Source organism: Acanthopagrus latus, chromosome 15 (assembly GCF_904848185.1).
Source record: "Acanthopagrus latus isolate v.2019 chromosome 15, fAcaLat1.1, whole genome shotgun sequence".
Lineage (NCBI taxonomy): Eukaryota > Metazoa > Chordata > Actinopteri > Spariformes > Sparidae > Acanthopagrus > Acanthopagrus latus.
Genome location: NC_051053.1, coordinates 16,601,614 through 16,619,905, shown reverse-complemented (window position 1 = coordinate 16,619,905; position 18,292 = coordinate 16,601,614). Strand labels below are relative to the sequence as shown.

The following is an 18,292-nucleotide window of genomic DNA, read 5'->3' as shown; positions in this document are numbered from 1 at the left end:
GCAGACAGTCATCTTTTCAGCATTCAGCATCGATGGTCCATTGCTATTATCTACCTCTGTGTAACATGAGGACCATTATCATTGTAAACTGCCCGTGTCCTGTGTATGAAGCCAAAGCTAAACAGGTGTAGCAACAGGAACTAAAGAGGACCAGGCTTAGCGGGTACTTATTTTCAAATCCATTCCAATTCTAAGATGCCCCACATTTTAGATTCAGGAAGCGCAGCTGTTTTAAATCCTCACATTTTTTTTCTCGTGACATCTGTTCAACAACTGGATAGGGAAAAAAAACAAAACGCTTTGACGTGTCAGTCACTGCCAGTTACGAGGAGTTTGCGCTATCACATTTGGGATAAATGAACACAGACAGATGGAATGTCTCACCACTGAATGTAGGTGTGATTGTGCTCCAGTTTGTCATAGTCGCCTCTCCACTTAGTCAGAATCTCCTCTATATAGATACCTGAGGAGAGACAGGGACTAATTAGCTGCCACACACATTTCAAGCGCAAGTATGTATGTGTTACATGCGTGTGTGTGTGTGTGTGTGTGTGTGTGTAAGCTTGTTTAAACATTGGATCAGTCCACTAATCTTCCGGTCTTTCCCAGTCAAACATGACCTTTAGCCAAGCACAACTCTTTAAGCCCAAAGCCAACATCGGGTCTCTCCACAGTGGCAGGAGGTCTGCATGCATACAGCGTATATGTGTGTGTGTGTGTGTGTGTGTGTGTGTGTGTGTGTGTGCGGTCTCACCATCAGGCACCAGAGGGATCTTGTTCATATAGAAGCGCAGGTTGCGGTACTCGTTGGGTTGGCGGGACTTTCTGAAGTTCTGCACATAAACACAACAAAGAGATCACACTGGGTGTCTACAAGATCATATATATACATTTGAGGATATCTAGGGCACCACAATACATCATGTTTTCTTTGTGTGTGTGAGTGTGTGTGTGTGTGTTTGCGCATGTACCGGGTAGCTATGACGGTATTTGTAGAGGTCCCTGGCAGCGTAAAAACTCCTCTTCATCTTTGGAACAGACTCAGGGGATTCAGTAAGCTAAGAAAGAATGAAAGAAAGAAAGAAAGAAAATGAGTCTCTGTTCAAATGCGGATCTGAAACAAAAACATCCAGTGTTTTCAACAGATGCAGCGTCCCACTCATCCACCATTCAGCTGAATTAAAAGCACTGACTTTGCTTTTGAGGTCGAGTGCTGTCATCATCCATTCCTTTTTGGCAAAAGAGGACAATTCACATCAGTGCTGCCGTGCAATCGCTGCAAAAGTACGCCAGAAACTAGATCTGATTCTCAAATTAAATCTGGGTCAGGCTAACTTCAACGGGTCAGAAAGGCTCGCACTAAGCCTAATCCTGTTAAATCTAACTATCTCACTATGGGAATCATATCGTTCACCCAATACCTCCGGCTGTTTACTGTGTGATGCTTCTTAATTTTATCTCTTTTTATAGCCATGTTTGTGTCTTCCCTGAGTTTAAGCTTGACCCTCAAAGACCCAGACCATTCGTCCAGTTTAGAGTAAAAAAATATATATATATTTTTTCTTTAATCCTGGTAAATTCCTCCATTCTCAGATGAAGCAAATGCAAAATTGGGGACTGAAATGAGCCAGACTGACACTTAAGGTTCTGCTAATGATGTCTTGCAAACTAAATATTACAGTACACGCGACAGTCAGTCGCCACAAAATGTGTTCAACATCTTTGAGAGATAAATTACGGTCCAATATGCAAACTCCAACACCAAGTTCTGGTTTAATCATTACAAAAACACACACAGGCACAAAAAAAAACAAAACAATTAAGAAGTCTGATTAAATCATCTGAAACAATCTATCAAAGAGTGATTCAGGAGATTACAGTTTCTCTAATAGCCCTGTTATAACCTGCTGGTTTCAATAATGTGAAACAGTGTGAGGCTGCCTAATTACAATTATTGTGATCGTTCAGGGCACAGGGACCATGATCACGAAGCTGTAATCTAACCATAAACCAGCAGGCACATTGTGTAATTTCAACTGGAAAAGCAACATAGGGAATAAATAACTACTTTTAATAATTAATTTATAAGACTTGTGATATATCAGTACCACCTCATCATGCAGTTAATGGAAAAATGAGACTGAATACTTTTAATATTTCTTTGGTGCGTTATCCACACAAATTTGACAATTTCACAGTCAGCTCTGTGCCAGCTGCCTGTACAACCCGTCCTGTGTAGTACACCTTGGTACAGGTACAAGTACAGTAACAGGGGGAGCATTTCAGTGAAGTATGCTACTGTGTTGCCGATATACTGCCGGAATGTATCTCAACGACTGAGTAAAGTTCACACCATGAAGTGACCGGGTATCTCTGCGTAAAACCCACGTTCACGCAAAACTGACACATTTTTCAATGGAGTTTGGCGGAACGCTCGCCCTCAACGTGACAGCATGCATCGGGGCTAGTGTGCTGCCCTTCCGTGTCCTGGCCTTGTCAATATTGGTGCGCTGCCGGTGGCACACATGTTTACCGCATCGTGTCCCTTATCACCGCCCCCCCTCACCCCGCATTGTCTCATCACACGCATACCACAACATGACCCCTCGGTGTACCTGCGGGGACGTGTCTCCGGGGTCTCCGGCGGCCCGCTCGCTCTCCGCCGGGCTGACGGAGTCGGAGATGCCGCTGTCATCTTCAGCCGCCGGCTCGTCGCTCTCTGAGTCCGACCCCCACGTCGAGTCGCATTCCTCAACGGTGCTCGGCTCCTTGAAACGCCAGCTGCCCAACAGATTTCCCATTTAAAAAACATGCAACGCCTCTCTTGTACTTCTTAGCACAAATTACTACATCATTTTTACTCGAGCCCCTCTAGTATTTAGGTTTGTCACATTGCCCTCACAGCGGAGCTTTTAAATGGCAGAAAAGGGGGAATTTCCAGATAAGCGGCGATGATGCGTGTTTCAGTATGAGAGGTGATGAGTGCCACAGAGCAGCAGGAGGCGCTTTTAAAGCGACAGCCACTGAACGCTTATCTTATTAAATGTCTTAAAGAGGATCATATTATGCCTTTTGGGTTTTTGCCTTCCCTTCACCGTGTTATGTAACATGTTTATGCATTTTTCTGCATATAAAAAGGTCCTCAGTTCTTCTACACTGCCTGAAACGCCTGGTTCGGAGTTGAGCCTTTATTTTTACATTATACAAAAATAAGTTTTTAAACATTTATTATAAAATATACACACTCCAGTCAGTCAGCAAGACACGCAGTTGCTACTGCTGTAGTGGCAGAGCACGGACAGCTCAGTGGGTAGAGCATCAGACTTTTAATGTGAGGGGTCCAGGGTTAGGGTTAGGGGTTAAAGCCCCTGTTTGGTCGGTTGCAGTTTTAAGTTACAGTGCAGACTGAACTGTTGAGACATCCTACACCTCTGTCACAGGTAAAGGTGAGGTAGAAGACAGATCCATACCGTGACATAAGAATCAAGTGCAGCGTGAAGTTAATTACACCTACACAAATGTCCTGTCATTTGAGCAGCTGTGACTCAGGGGTAGAGTCAGCGTCTTGTTATCGGAAGGTCGCTGGTTCAATTTCCCTGGTTTGCACGTCAAAGTATCCTTGGGCAAGATGCTGAAACCATCAGTGTGTGTTAGTGTGTATGTGAATTACTGTAAGTCACTTTGAACAAAAGCATCTCCTAAATCTAAATCTGTTATTTTAGATAACACTACCTTCTTTGGTATGACCTGCCCTATCCTGCCTCTGATTGGCTACATACATCTTGCCCTTTAAGTAATGCACATGTGCAACTCTTGCCAAAGATTGAACAAAGGCCGGGTGTCTCACTCTGTAACTTCAGTTCACTTACTTGTCATGCTGAATAGGGCACTGTTGTATTTTTGGTTTACTGCTATGTGAACTACATCATCTCGCTCAATACGCCTCACCAACACCAATATAACTGCCAGCTTGGCGCGAAAGGGTCCTAAAAAAAGATGAGAGTCACAGTAAATCTGGCCATTTTGATATGAACTGAGAGTTTGTCAATTCTGCACACAGGAACATTTTTATTTTTTTTGCTAAGCCCACTCATCTAAGGCCTCTGAAGACTTTGTTATTTACACTAGTTCACAGGAAGTATCACCCATAATCATTTCCCCAGTGACCTTCTCAAGAAATAAGTGGATTTACAACACATTACTAACACTACAGCATGTCTACAAGCAAAAATAGCAATAATAATGTGTTTTGTGGTTGTTTTCTAGGAGTTATGTGTATAACATGTATTGTGTATTGCTTTTGTCACTCTGAAGGCACTGATCCCATTTGTTATGCAGTATTTTTTATGGTGCACAGTTTTATGATGGGCCCCTCGCTTCGCCTCATCCTGCTGTCGTGTGGCATCAATCACTCCTTATACGGGGTCCCGGTAACAGCAGCATCAGGACCAGAGCTGCATCACGTGACACCAGGACAAGAGGAGGTTATGGTAACCCACTCCCCACACCACCACCACCCCTAACCCACCACCCTCTGAGCTTATCAATGTCAAAAGATAGCTCGGATTGTCCAACGTCCTTCACAGTTTGACTGATTTTAACTATAATGATTCTAACTTGACAGAAGACGTACAGTATTTGAATAGTTGTTCAATTTCAATTTATCAACAACGTTCTCCTCTGAATTAAGGCTACCTGTAAACATATTTAAGCATAATGTTGTCATGGCAGAAGCTTATGCAAAGCAGCACTATGTAGAAACTGGCAATTTGTGTGATTTGCTGCTCCCTACAGTTTCTTAGTGAAACGCCACTTTCATAAATACCAACACCAGATAAGATTTACTGTCAGAATTCTAACCTGTTTTTCTTAACGAGGCATCATCACCTCTAACTGGAATCCTCAGACCAGTTAAGGTTAACCCTAACCCTTATTACACCTGGTCCAGTCACTATCACTGTGTTTGTTAAATTAAATAAGATGGTATTCATTGTCTATTGAAACATTCAAGTGAACTGACAATACAACATAATATGAACGATTATTAACATTTATGACATGTGACTTCATCCTTCAAACAGCATCGGGTTTGTGCTCCTTGGCACATGTCGTGTTGGTAACACTGGTAAGACTTTTGCTTTAAAAATATTTTGCTAATAATAAAGGAAATCCGTTGTTACCCAAGTAGGATTTTAAAAGGCAGAACCTTTAATTTTAACATTGACGTTCTAGAACTTTAAATGAAATGCTCTGCTTCCTTGTTCCACCACTTCTGGTTGCATTGGCCTTCGTGTAATCATAAGCTTTTTAGTGTGGTTTTCAAAATACATATCTACTGGACTGTCATCACAAGTTACAAACAACTTCACTGCATATAAAATTAGTATCAACCTTCAAATGCACATTCAAGTACAACCCTTGTAGGCGTTTTTTGGTTTGGTTACGGCTGTAGGTCGACCACCCTGACGCTAGATAGAGGAGCCACCTGGAGGGGAGACTAGAGCTCTTGGCAGCGTGAACGACACCTGTGACATTGATGTGACCCCGATCAAAAGGTGCCCCTAGTCCCCTCAGCTCTGGCTGATGCTGCGATGGATGAAAGTGATTCTCTGAGGTCAGAATAAAGTCATCATTACAGTGACAAAAAAAAAAAGAATGTTGGTGTCGAAACCAAAAACCAAGTGAAACTGAGGAATGAGGCCATCGAGAGTGGATAATGCAGTATCAACATTAGAGTCTCGGTCTAGTCACCACATATAGGAAATGAAGTTGTTACATCATCAGCGGTTTGAGTGACCTCTTCGACTTTAACGGTAATTCCTTACGAAACAGCAACTAACAGAGAAACAACTTAAATAACATTTAACAAAGCTGAAACTCCTGCAGTTCATAATTATCCATTGGTCTCACGCTGGGTTGGATTTTTTTTTATAAAACAGAAGTGAATGCAACATTTTTGCCTACCAAGTCTGACAACAGCAGAACTCTCTCCTAACCACAAATCAGTTATTGTTGATGGTGGAAAACCCAGGGTCAGATGATTTTAATCAAATCAACATTGTTTGATAGACACGGAGACATCCTTTTGATCGGTGTTGAGGAAAACTGGTTCATGCACAGCAGTCAGGGGCGAAAATATGGTTGTTCGGAGGAACATTACAGTGATACGGCAGGTGATCTGTTCTGTATAGGAGGTTTGAGAACAATCTGCGATGGGATCAGTATTTCATCTCAATATGAGCCATAAGTACCAGCACCAAACCAATGGGGGGACTTCAACTGCCACATTTCTTTGTTTACATGCGCTTATTGCTCCGACACTGTGTGAGTCACAGAGGACCTTTTTCTTTTTCCGTCAGTAAGCCTTTTATTACTTTCAGTCCAACCAGTTTCCCCTAACACAACACCTGAGCCTGTTTATTGGAAAATAATGACCCTCATACTGTCAAGTGATATTATACACTTGCCAAGCATTAACCTAGTAGGGTTACAACCAATGAATATTAGCCGATCTGCTCATTAGTTTCTCAGTCGAACACTTCATTGTGTGGTCTATAAAATGTCAAAAGATAGAGACATTTTCAGAGTCACAAAAGGCCCCATGTGACTTCTTAAAATGTGCAATGTGTAAGAATTAGAAACCAACCAAACAACTCTACACATAGCCGCTAACTGCTGCTAGCTTGTATGCTTATTTAACCGTGCAGCAAGAAATCTTGCAAGCCGACTCTGTCCAGACTTGAAACCCTGGGGTGGTTGGTGTTGTTTATTATCGGACTATCCTCTAAAGATACAAAGTGGCTGGGTGCTAGCTGGTTAGCATGCTAACTGCAGTGCATATCTCCGCAACAAAATACATAGAGGTCTTTGACATGATCAACGTATTGTCATCACCCCAAAAGAAAGCTCTTGGCCCAAAGAGGTCTAAAATAGTTACATGAGTCAAGAGGTCCAAAATGGAAGAATTTTATTTCGACAGACAGAATGTGACCAACAAATGTTAAACAACAAACACCAAAGCCTCCCCAACTGATGACAAACTGATGGGTTGGCAAAAAAAAAAGAACAAAAGAAGGGAAGCCACCTTGGTCCAACCCTTACAGGGCCATCGAAACCAGGCTTTTCCCTCTACCTTACCCAAACATTTCCCAAACTAAACCCTACAACAGAAATAGCACCACAAATCTAAACCACCGGACTCACCTGGAGAGAGGAAGAAAACAACGGACAATGAAACTTGACAAAACATGAATAAAACTTTAAAACGTTGTCCATGAATGTTTCTCCCTGAGTCATGTAGATGTTCATCAGTAATGGTAGCTGGTTGTCAAAGAAGAAGACGACAACTTCTGTGATCCTCAGATCAAGTGGCAGAAAACACCGATTACTTAACAAAATAGTTTGGGATTAATTTATTGAAAACTAACCAACTGTTTCAGCTCCACACCAACTATCTATTAAATGTCAGCCTGTTACATGAATGTGCTGTATATACGATTCAGTTACCAGAAATGAGTGCATCAACAAATAAGGAATAAACTTTAAAGCTATTTTGTTTAAAGGAAGTGCAATAAGAGGATGTGTCCATATGTGCTGATGTGGCAACGGAATTCTCTCCATACACAATCAAAAATATAAATGTGACACTTCTCTTTTAGTCATCATTTTTCTCAAGTTTAAGACCCAAAACTGTTATGTATGCAAAATATTCATTTCTCTCAGTTTACGAGCAGCACTTTGATAAAAATCTCTGTTGGTGAGCACCTCTTATTTACCATGATACTCCATCCAGCTGGCAGCTGTGACACATGGTGCTGATCTAACAGCCGGATGAGTGCACAGGTGTGACTCGGACTGGTCGCAATTAAAGGCAACGGACTGTGCAGAACAATTGTGTGCATAAATAAATCCCACTAAATTCCGAATACTCTACTTGTGCTTGGGGAGCAAAAACAAATGAATAAACTGCATGCCAAAGGCCAAATCTGTTGTTTTGAGTTGAGCTTCAGCCTCTCGGAGTGAGTGATTGTTTTTCTTTTCTGCTGTGCTAAACTAAACTAACCACCAGAGGGCAGTGTTCCCAATATAATACTGTCAGACTGTATCATGGCCAGTCCCTCCCCACTGTGTGTGTGTGTGTGTGTGTGTGTGTGTGTGTGTGTGTGTGTGTGTGTTTTCATGTATGTAGACGAATGTAGATGACAACACGAGGAAGGTCTTGAGTGGGGGAGGCTGATAATGTATAGAGACACACACATCCACATTTACACATGCACACACACGAGACTGTCCTCCAGCTGTAGCTGCCAGCAAAGACACAGCATCCTGCTGAGAAAAGGCCTCTTATTGAAATGGGCCAGCTCAATGTTCCCTGCCTACGGTGCAATTGTGTGTGTGTGAGCACGCGTGTGTGTGTGCATCTGTGTGTGTTAAAAGCTGTTATGTCTCCCCTAGGATCAACTTGGGAGTGTCGCTACCATTAACAGCATGTTAGCTACCTGAGCTGACGCTGAGAAACCAACCATCAACCATAATGACCTTACCTACAGTACCTCTGAGGGAGTGTGTGTGTGTGTGTTTGTGTTTGTGTGTGTGCGCGCAGCTGACTCAAATGACAGCAGAATGGAGTGAACGTGAACAGATTGAAGGCACAGTTCAGAGAGGGTATCTGTGAGATGATTTCTTCTTCTTCTTCTATTTATTTATTTTATTTTTTGGTTCCATCTTCGCTGTCATGACCTCATTCCCACAGTGGTAGTATTTTGTCACTGGGACTGCCAGAGGTCACCCGCCAATCAAAACGGCGCGTCCAGTCCGGCAATGTGCCATCTGTAACCTTTGATTTTTCTCTTGGTGAAATTTCTGTTACGTGCTTCTCTCTTTTTCTTTGATTCGGTATGAAGGCTATAAACTGCTCAACAACACTGGCTGCGGCGTTCGTAGAAGATTCAGTTGAAATGTGAGAGAAGTGAGCGACAATATCTGACATTCTGGTTATGTCTCGCTCCAGTTTCAATATACTGCCGTCTGTTTGTTCGCATAGTAAACCTACAAAGCACTGTGTCGGTATAGATATGATTCTGGGGAATTTGGTCCACAGCAAACTCTATAAATAATAAAAAAGTGAGCATTAATCATTAATAAATCCCATTAGAGGAATTCCAAAGTATCAGTGAAGACCAATTTCTCTAAAAGCTGCACAAAATTTGGTCCATTAATGATGTGTCAATCTCAAACCGTAATTAACAAAGTGGAAAGTCATAAACACTTTTCCATGCGAGCAAACACCTGGTAAAAAAAGAAAAAGAAAAAGAAAAAGAAATGATCCATTAATGATTATGGTGGTTCTTATGGAATGAACAGAGGAAAAACATTGTGGACGCTGTGCTCAACTGACTGAACGGCAAAGTAAAGGTCAATACGTGACTGCAACTCACTGTTCATGTGACAATTACATTATTCGATTATGTCCTTAGATGTTCTCGAGTGGCTTCGGTATGAAAGATGAAGATTATCGTGGCTTTGACATCACAGAAAACAAACATCCGGCCTATCGCTGGGATTCGATCGCTCGGCTAATTCAGGACCGACCTTTTTTGACTTGCTTCGACGGGCGCTGCGAGTGCTGCTGTTTGTCCTGCTGGCAGAGATAAAACCTGAGGATTCACCCGGAGAGGAGACTTAAGTCCTCGACAGCACAAGGGGACTCCGGCGACTTTCCCCTGACAGCTGCTGACTGCTGTTATGTATGAAGGGAGGATCAGGGAGCTGTAGCATCAACCTCGATGTGGGGAGCTGGATACTTAAAGGGATCGTTCACCCCAAAATTTAAACTACATGTGTTTTTTCTCTTACTTGTGTTTATCCATCTTATCCAAATATTCCTAGCAAACTGAAATAGACCAGACATTCGCCTGAAACTATCACTGGGTGACAAAGATCGAACTGCACATGGAACAAGTCATCCAGACTTTCCACAGTCTGCAGTCGTGCATAATGTTTCAGATAAATCAGCCTCCCACTCTGGGTGGACAGCAGCTCCTCTACTGCCCAGCTAGTTGCCTTCTTCCTCCGCCCACTCGTTCACAAGCTAAACACACTCAAGGTTATTTACCGTGAAAAATGGCTTCTGCAACACGAGTTGAACCCTTTAATGCTGAACCTCATGAAGTCCCCATGTAGGGTCTGTACGCATGGTGTGAGCAGGGAACATAGGTCATTTGTTTCATTTTAAATGTTTATTTCCAGGAATATTGTACATTTACCCTCAGTGGAATACAGAATAAATCACAAACAAGTGTCCCCTTGAGGGTGTTGAAGGGACAAGGAGATCTATTCTGAAGGTGATTTAAGGATCATTATTTAAAGGGATAAATTAAAAATAACAATGTTTTTAATAGAACTACATTTTTGTTGTATATTTTCTCGAGTTGTGTACTTACATGATCCCAAATGTTTCCAACAATGCAAAAACCCAGAGAATCATTAATTGTATTCAAGTTAAGGTTCAGCTCATCACTTTACAGGCATTAAGCAGCTAACCGGCTCTGTATTTTTTTTCTACAGGAGTTGTTGGAGCGCAAAGCAGAACTAAAAGAGAGGTGAATATATTGAACTTACATTCATCAGCTGGTACGGATGAATGCTGATGTTGCTCTGTAACTGCTGAAAGTGTAAACAGGCCGACACATCCGCTCATCAGCTTGCAGCCCAGTCACCGGGATAGAATATTGGCGACATGCATTTCTGCAAACCACGGAATATATCAATTTGTATGTGTCCTACGCATCATATTAATATTCATGTTAGGCTACATGTATACAGGCTGGCATTCATGTCAGGAGGAGGAGGAGGAGGAGATGGTGGTAGCGTGACAGACTGCTGCAAAGCGAGGGACCAGTCAGCATTTGTAAGTGTGAAACCACTGGATCTTCATAACGTGACATCGGGCTGATTTCAAGCCTCATTTGTGGTGATAGAACGTGTTATTTTAAGTCAAAACATGATCTTTTCCTAACCAGTTTTCAACCAGACCATTAACAACACGTCGTCACAACATGACGAAAAAATCATGAAAATCTGAATGAACCTAAAGAAAAGTAAAATGGCAACATGTCTGTCCTTTGCAGAAATGAACATTGCCAACGTTTATTCTGGTGATTAGTTTGCAGCTAGTGTGATAGTAAGTCTGTGGGTACAGCTTGTGCCTATAAAAAGGAGATGTTGAAAAAGGGTAAATGAGAGAAGCTCTTCTTGTGAAAATCAACTTTCACAGTCCGGATCATACTGTACTCTTGAAAAAGGTCCAGCTTGTTCCTGTTCTGATGTGACAGCCACGGGATTCATGGTGGAACTATGAGGAGGGAAAGAGAAAAGCGGCTCTTTGCTCTAGTGAGCAACACCTGGACCATTATCATCAGGCAGAACTCAGCGTCACAATCTGAAAGCTGCGCATCAAGTCATTCAGGATTAACAATCAGCACAGTTTACAGCTCAGGAGGAAAATCATTATCCCTCCTCTCCGGTAATTAGGACCTCTAGCAGATCTTAAGTCAGCTGAGTTTATGAAGAAAGACCCTGGTGGAAAAACTGTTCGGTCAACTACCCTCCAATAAATAATGGCTACAGAGTCAGACAGAACCTGCTCTAAACACAACTCCAGGTTCACTTCCACTTCAAATTGTTCGATGTCGCACCCAAAACCCATTCTGTTGAATTTCACCTCCATTTTTCTATTCCCCCCGCAGCCTTTAAGTGGCAGCGTGCTAGCAGCTAATCTCTCAGGCCGACACTCCGGCTCATGGCTAATGACTAAGTGTCAGTGTTACAGATGAGGCTGCTGTCTACGCTGACCTGTTTACAGACACTAAAGGCTAAAGGCGTGAATGGTGCCCGTGATAAATCATTCCTCCACAAATGGCTAGAAAATGAACTGGTGGCAAACAAATATCAGCCGCCAGTCCAACATGTTGCTAAATCAATACACCAACGAATACATTAATCAAACAATACCATCAAATGTAAATTACACATTGTGGACGCTAGAACAGTTCAAATACTTAAAAGAGAAACAAAAAAGACTAGTGATTTCGGTTTAGTGACAAACATACATCCCTCATATAACCGTAAATGGCTCAACATTGTTTGGGTTAAGTAGTGGGGGGATGGAGCCCATCAGTAAATGTAGTTTTTCCCGTGTCCAATTATGAAAAAGCCCCCTTCGTATCTAATTAGAATATTCAATTTATAAGCTGGACTGCCAGAGCAGACAGAGGGAAGTTTTTCACTTCCCATGACAGGGTAGCAGGTGTCATAGTGAAGATGAATTACTCCCAGTTCCCGGTGCTCCAGTAGACAGCAAAGGCAGTGAAACATGAGGACAGCTGTATGGTGATGTTAAACTACAGCTCCAGCCACAGTGATGTGCAGAGACTCTTTCAGATACAGCGAACCAAACAGGGGGGACCGGGGAGGGGAACACAGAGTGCTGGGATGGAGGCACGATTGCAAATTAGTGTCAGGAGAAAAATGAATCCAAGTTGCTGACGTTTGAATAGCACCTCCTCCAGACGATGTGACAGTGGGGATGATTGAACTGAACATTCACGTCATCAAATCACCTTCAGCTTCTATTTCCTTTTATTGAGAGCCTTTCTTCTCTGAGCAGGTACATTTCAGAAGAACTCATGTTGAAGTAGCCACCAGCATGACCCAGAGCTGAAGGCAAAGAGGAGACGGTGCTAACGACGGCTGCTGTGTCTCGACCTCTGTTTAATTTCCCCTGCGCAACAACTGCTGCCCATCTGACTGTTCTTGGGCAACACTATCTTACCATGATCAACGGACAGTAAGAAATATTCATGGCTTGGATTACATGTTGCTGTGCCTGGAAACCTGAGGCAATGAAGGAAGTGAAAGGAAAGGAAGATCATGGGAAGTAGTTCCAGTCAGGAAAGGCAAACTGGCTTCCTCTACCAACTCTTCTTGGAAGGCAGTTAGATAATAAACTGGGCGAACTTGGGAGCAGACTTGGCTCTTCTCCTTGATCCCAGACTCAGCTATTACCTCTGAGGGTTCCAAGATAATGGCTAAAAACCTGAACCGAACTATAGAATTGGAGAAAGAGCAAGACGGAAGGTTTCTGCTTCATGATCAACAACCAGTGGTGCTCAGGGGTGGTCATCATTTCTACGAGCTCTTCTCCTAATCTAGAGCACCTTATGATTGGGTGTCACTCTAATTATCTCCTGAGGGAATTACTTCAGATCAGATCTTACATCAGATTACATCTCAAAGAGGTCCTACAGGTCATCACACGTCAACACCAACCGAGCCCTGGACAAGATGAAGGGAGTGATCAAAAGGGCAAAGACTTCATGACCGGAGGCTAGTTTCACTGTTAACGAGGCCAGTGTGAGGAAAGTGCTGCCAAGATATCCGTAGCTGTCCTACACACACTGATGATACAACCCTTCCCCCTAATGTCCCATGTATCAAATCATATTTTGCTCATCAAACAAGACATACCGATGACAGGGACCAGATTTAGGGACTGACCCTACTTGGGTCGGTTAAGGCACTAAAACTTCTTAAGTGGTTTAGGAAAGCATCATGGTTTGGGTTAAAATCACTGTCAATTCTGTAAATAATGTAATTCTGTTGTCTGCTGAACTTACATTACATTATGTACATCATGTAACTTCACTACGCTAGTGAGCTAAAACAACTCACCATTGACTTCAGGTTTAACACAGAAGCAGGGGTCTGCTGGAATAAAGTCCTATGCTTGTTTAACCTGACTGTCCCTCTCCATCCTCCTCCCAACATGGACTTTTCACTTTTTACACTGCTTTTGTTTTCAACCTGTAAAAGAACAAATAACATAGCAAACCAACTCAACACAATTTTAAAACCACAAATTTTGGTGAAAGACACAAAGGGATCTTCAAGTATTTTGAAAAGCACCATGTGAGTTAAATGTATTTTTACTGTACCTTGTTAAGAACTAGAAAACAAACAGTTATACCTTGTTAAGAAAACAGTTATTTGGTGGACTTGACTTGGAACTCACTGGTCTTGACTCAGGGCTTCACAGCCAAGACCTCTTGGTTGAACAACAGTGATCCTTCCTTGCCCCTTAACCAAAAAAGACATTTGAACACACTGAACCTCAAACAGATTTCCGACCGACTCAAAATTGACATCTGAAACACAGGTTCAACTTGTCACACTCGACACTCATTCATGCAGCCTGACCCCAACATGTAATTAACAACACGTGCACGCACACTGCACAGAGGTGGGGTTTTTTTAACACTGTGTTTCTAAATGGAAGGTCTCCTCTGTTGTGCTAATGGGGCCAGATATTGCCAGTAATTCAAGGTTAGTCAAACAGCAGTTTGTTTGGTTGCCGGGCAGGATTAAGAGACTTTCCTGTCCTGGCTCGACAACAAAGCTGGCACAGCTACAGCCATCAATGTCATTGCACAGACAGCGCAGGGCAGAGCATTTGTTTCTGAGTCCAGCCCTGTGTTGTACACAAAGAAAAAAGCCAGGCGGTGAGCCAGTTCTGCATGTAGTCGCTGGGAAAAGTATGGCGTGCGGAGCTGTGTGGGGTGTGCTTGAGACAAACTGAGGAAGGCTGAGATTTTGCAATCTTGATGTGCAAATGCACTACCCAGATATGTACACGTTAACAGGCTCCAGATAGATATTTGGTCAGTGTCAGTCACACAAATCGATGTCGTCACCGCTGCCGTTTGGCTCCTCTAGGATGGCTCTTTACTGACTACTGTGACTGTTTTGTTTCCCCCCCCCGCAAACCACTGCACTGTTTTCTCAAACAAATCAGCTTGGAATGGTTCAGCGCGCACAGAACGAGGGAGTGAGAAAGAATGATGAATACGAAATGAAATAAGAGAAGAGGGCGAAGGAGATGAAATGGGAGAATAATAAGACAACAAGCCGAGAAAAGTCACAGGGGAAAAAAAGTGTGAGAAAGAGAGAGAGAGAGAGAGAGAAAGAAAAGGAGAAATTGATAAACAGGCAAGGCAGTGAAAGAAAATCTTTATTGCATTTTTTTATCCCGTCTGTCTGAGCAAAGGAAGGCACAAAAACAGAGTTATTCTTTTGGAGATTTGATTGTGCGGGCGGAGAATAAATTCAGTGCACTGCAAGGTTCTGCCATTCTGCCAAGAACACAGGAGAGGCAATTTTATCCTCTGTAGCCTTTCTCGCAAGGTCTGAAATTGTTAAGCTTTCAACCAAATGGTCAAAGGTATTATTATAACAATGAACTCGGCAGTATTAAAGCCATGAGTTTATTGTGTTCGTTGATAACAGCAGAATCTGCAGTTATTCAGAAAAAGGAACTGAGCAATCGTCACAATTCAATTCATTTTTATGATAATTGAATTGCTTTGTTGGAAACTTTCCTGGATCAATTTTCATGTATCCAACCATGTTCCAACAATTTTGGATTGATTTTCCAAGCGTGATTTTTCATGGGAGTGCCCTTTAAAGAAGGCGGCCCTGATTCACATCATGAATAATCATGTTTCCAGCGAGCATTGTCCTGCTGCTCAGGGAAGCATTAACTGTGGTTCCTGCTGGCACAATGTGACCACTGAAAGCTCATTTTAAAGGATCCTCAGCCCCTTAGTTAGTGTTTTAACTCTCGGTGTAAGCAGCACAACAGATGGATGGTTTACTGAATGGGTCTACCAGGCTCAGGTCCAAGATGACCTCACAGGGAACGATAAAACAAAATGACCACAAAGTCACAAAGTGAACACAAATAGATACAAAGTTACCACAAAGAGAAATAACATGATTTGAGATTTAAAAATTAATAGTAATAATAATGACCACAAAAATATACAAAATGATCATAAAGCAACACAAACAACCCAAAAGAAACATAAAATAATGACAAAGAGATACAAAGTGACCACAAAGGGCTGTAAAATGACCACACAGGCACAAAGAAATCTCAGACATACAAATGACCACAATTAGAAACAACTGATCACAAACCAATGAGAAACATCTACAGAGACATGCAATATAACCAAAAAGACACAAAAAACAACTTTAAAAACACATTAAATGGACTAAAAAAAATATTTCAAATAAACAGACCACACAGATACAGATTAAACGCAAGAGACAGAAAAACCGCAACAAAGATGCTGAAAGACCACAAAGACACTTTTTAGACTTTATCTGAAATGGGACTTTGACATGCATTCAGTCGCACATAAGGCAAAACCTTAACTCCTGTACGGAGGTCACACTGAGCTCAGACAAACCAGGAAGTGTGCCGATTAGTTCGATGGCAACGCTGGAAGGAAGGGTAAAAAAAACTGCCGTCGTGTCCTCCTCGTGGCCGTCTCACGCTGCCTTCCCTCCGTCAGACCGAGCGAACTCCGTCTATTGTGCGCTTGCTGTCTCACCGGGATGCATCACACAAAGTCGCACACTTCAGTCTCTCCACAAAAGGCCTTCATGCTGTCTCCCTCAGTTTATCTCATAACACGCCGACGCGGGTTCACATCAGATATCTACTGCTTATTTCAATTCATTAAACATTGATTGCGTTACTATTTTATGCTACAGTTTGTTACACCGGTTGCGAGGTGATGAAGTAGCGTAGTTTGATTATTCACAAGCGTTTTAAATCTTCAGTATGAAACATGAGCAGTTGTGTTTGGTCACGCCACATCTACTGTAGCTCCCTCCTGGAAACATTACACGACTTTTTTTTAAAAAATAGCCACACGACCCAAACCGCTTCACTGGCCGCGCTGCCGATTGTTATTGCTGCACAACTGGTCGCATCCTCTTTCCTCACCGCCATTATTTGCATGGCAAAAGAGATGTGAACGCTGCTCTAGCCCCAAACAGATTGCAGGTGCACGTATCACAGGCTGGTGCCCTTTTGTAATACATAAGGGAATCTGAGTTGGCGATGGAATGGATCACATTATATAGCCATGACATGGCAGCAACTAAAATCAGCATTAATGTGACGAGGTGTTCCAGCTCCAAACACTTCCCCGTACATGAAAAGTATCATGTATTGCACAGTATTTTTAAGCCTTCCTCCAGCAGAGAATCTTTGATACAAATACTAACACTGTACAAACGCCAGAAACTCCTCTAGGCCGCGAACTAATAAAACTGTCCCGTGTTGTGTTCTGCCTCTTTGAATCTCTCTGCATGTTTTTCTTGACACTGTGTCAGAGGAGAAAACCGATTACACTCTGTGGTCGTCGTTATGGTTGCGGTTCCCAGACTGCTTTTCAAGATACGGCACGTCAATATGACCCTAACACCATAAACCAAGGCCTCGCAGAAATGACATCTCTCAGACAGAATCAACCAAAGCTGAACTTCATTGTTGCTTTATAATTTCGATTCATTTCATGGCGGCTGTATTGTATTGCATCAGGACGCGCCGGGTTTTGTTTTTTTTCTTTCTAGTTTTTGGTCAGTCAGTATAAAAAATATATAACCTGACATCTGAGAGAGAGAGAGAGTCTTATGTCTTATGGGATCTTTATTCTGATGGCAAAACATTTGGCGTTCTGTGGAAATGAAACTGTAAAAGCTTTATGTTGGAAGCAGTTTTATAGACTCTTCTATCCGTGGGCACTGTATCCCTTACAGAATTGTATGTTGAGGAGTCAAAAAGACTGTATAATATGTCGAGGCTCTTCCTAGTTAAAACAAAGCCGAGATATTTAAATCCTTCTGAGTTGAACCATTTTTCTGTCAGCACTGGGAGGTAAGAACTTCGTCACATACATCTGCTGTTGTCTTCCCTATTGAAGAGAATGTCAGGAGTCAGGAGACTGACCAATTTAACATCCAACACAGTATTAAGCTCTTGACTTTTTTCTTGTTGGTGCCGATGCATTCAAATGTCAAGCGGCGCCTCTCATCCCCGCGCAGAATGTATCGAGTCCGACCCCCCCCAATCTGAGGAAGTGCCGGACAGAAACTTATTTCTATGCTAATAGTGCTGACAAATGTGTTGTGATCGGTTTGCCATTTTTGAGTGGATTTGAATTGTCCCCTTGAATTGAATTGTGCTGTGAATTATCATATAATTGCATTTTCAGCCGTGATTTATGTGCACACTGGAGCCGCTGTGCTCCAGTTAGTTGGTCGTGGCATTTCAGCAGCTGGTCTAACTCCAAACACTGCAGGATGTTTCTCCACCAGTAAACATCAATCTTTGAGCCCCGGCTCCCCTCCCCTCTTCCTGCTCTTTTCTCTTTCTTCATTC

The 18,292-nt window shown here is 42.5% G+C and overlaps 2 protein-coding genes across 10 annotated transcripts in view; one reads left to right on the top strand and one right to left on the bottom strand.

Annotated features, from left to right (window-relative positions):
• The window catches only part of ogfrl1 (opioid growth factor receptor-like 1), a 62,957-nt gene that overhangs the window by 5,267 nt on the left and 39,398 nt on the right, over positions 1-18,292 (bottom strand). Inside the window, exons 1-6 of one of the 8 annotated variants that reach the window (XM_037123014.1) lie at positions 5,392-5,519; positions 3,870-3,986; positions 2,616-2,781; positions 972-1,058; positions 755-833; positions 385-463 (exon numbers count right to left, since the gene is read on the bottom strand). In XM_037123014.1, coding sequence (XP_036978909.1) covers positions 385-463; positions 755-833; positions 972-1,028 — 215 coding nt within the window. In that variant the 5' untranslated portion in view covers positions 1,029-1,058; positions 2,616-2,781; positions 3,870-3,986; positions 5,392-5,519. Of the gene's footprint in view, positions 1-384; positions 464-754; positions 834-971; positions 1,059-2,615; positions 2,974-3,869; positions 3,987-4,633; positions 5,014-5,391; positions 5,520-10,620; positions 10,690-13,731; positions 13,864-18,292 lie in introns of those variants that run through there. The other 7 variants (XM_037123010.1, XM_037123013.1, XM_037123011.1 and 4 more) reach the window with 7 other exon arrangements.
• b3gat2 (beta-1,3-glucuronyltransferase 2 (glucuronosyltransferase S)) overlaps positions 10,148-18,292 on the top strand; it is a 67,653-nt gene continuing 59,508 nt past the window's right edge. The window contains exons 1-4 of one of the 2 annotated variants that reach the window (XM_037123016.1): positions 10,148-10,343; positions 10,567-10,601; positions 10,810-10,909; positions 11,304-11,524. The gene's annotated coding sequence lies outside the window, so the exon portion shown is untranslated. Of the gene's footprint in view, positions 10,344-10,566; positions 10,602-10,809; positions 10,910-11,303; positions 11,525-18,292 lie in introns of those variants that run through there. The other variant, XM_037123015.1, reaches the window with a different exon arrangement.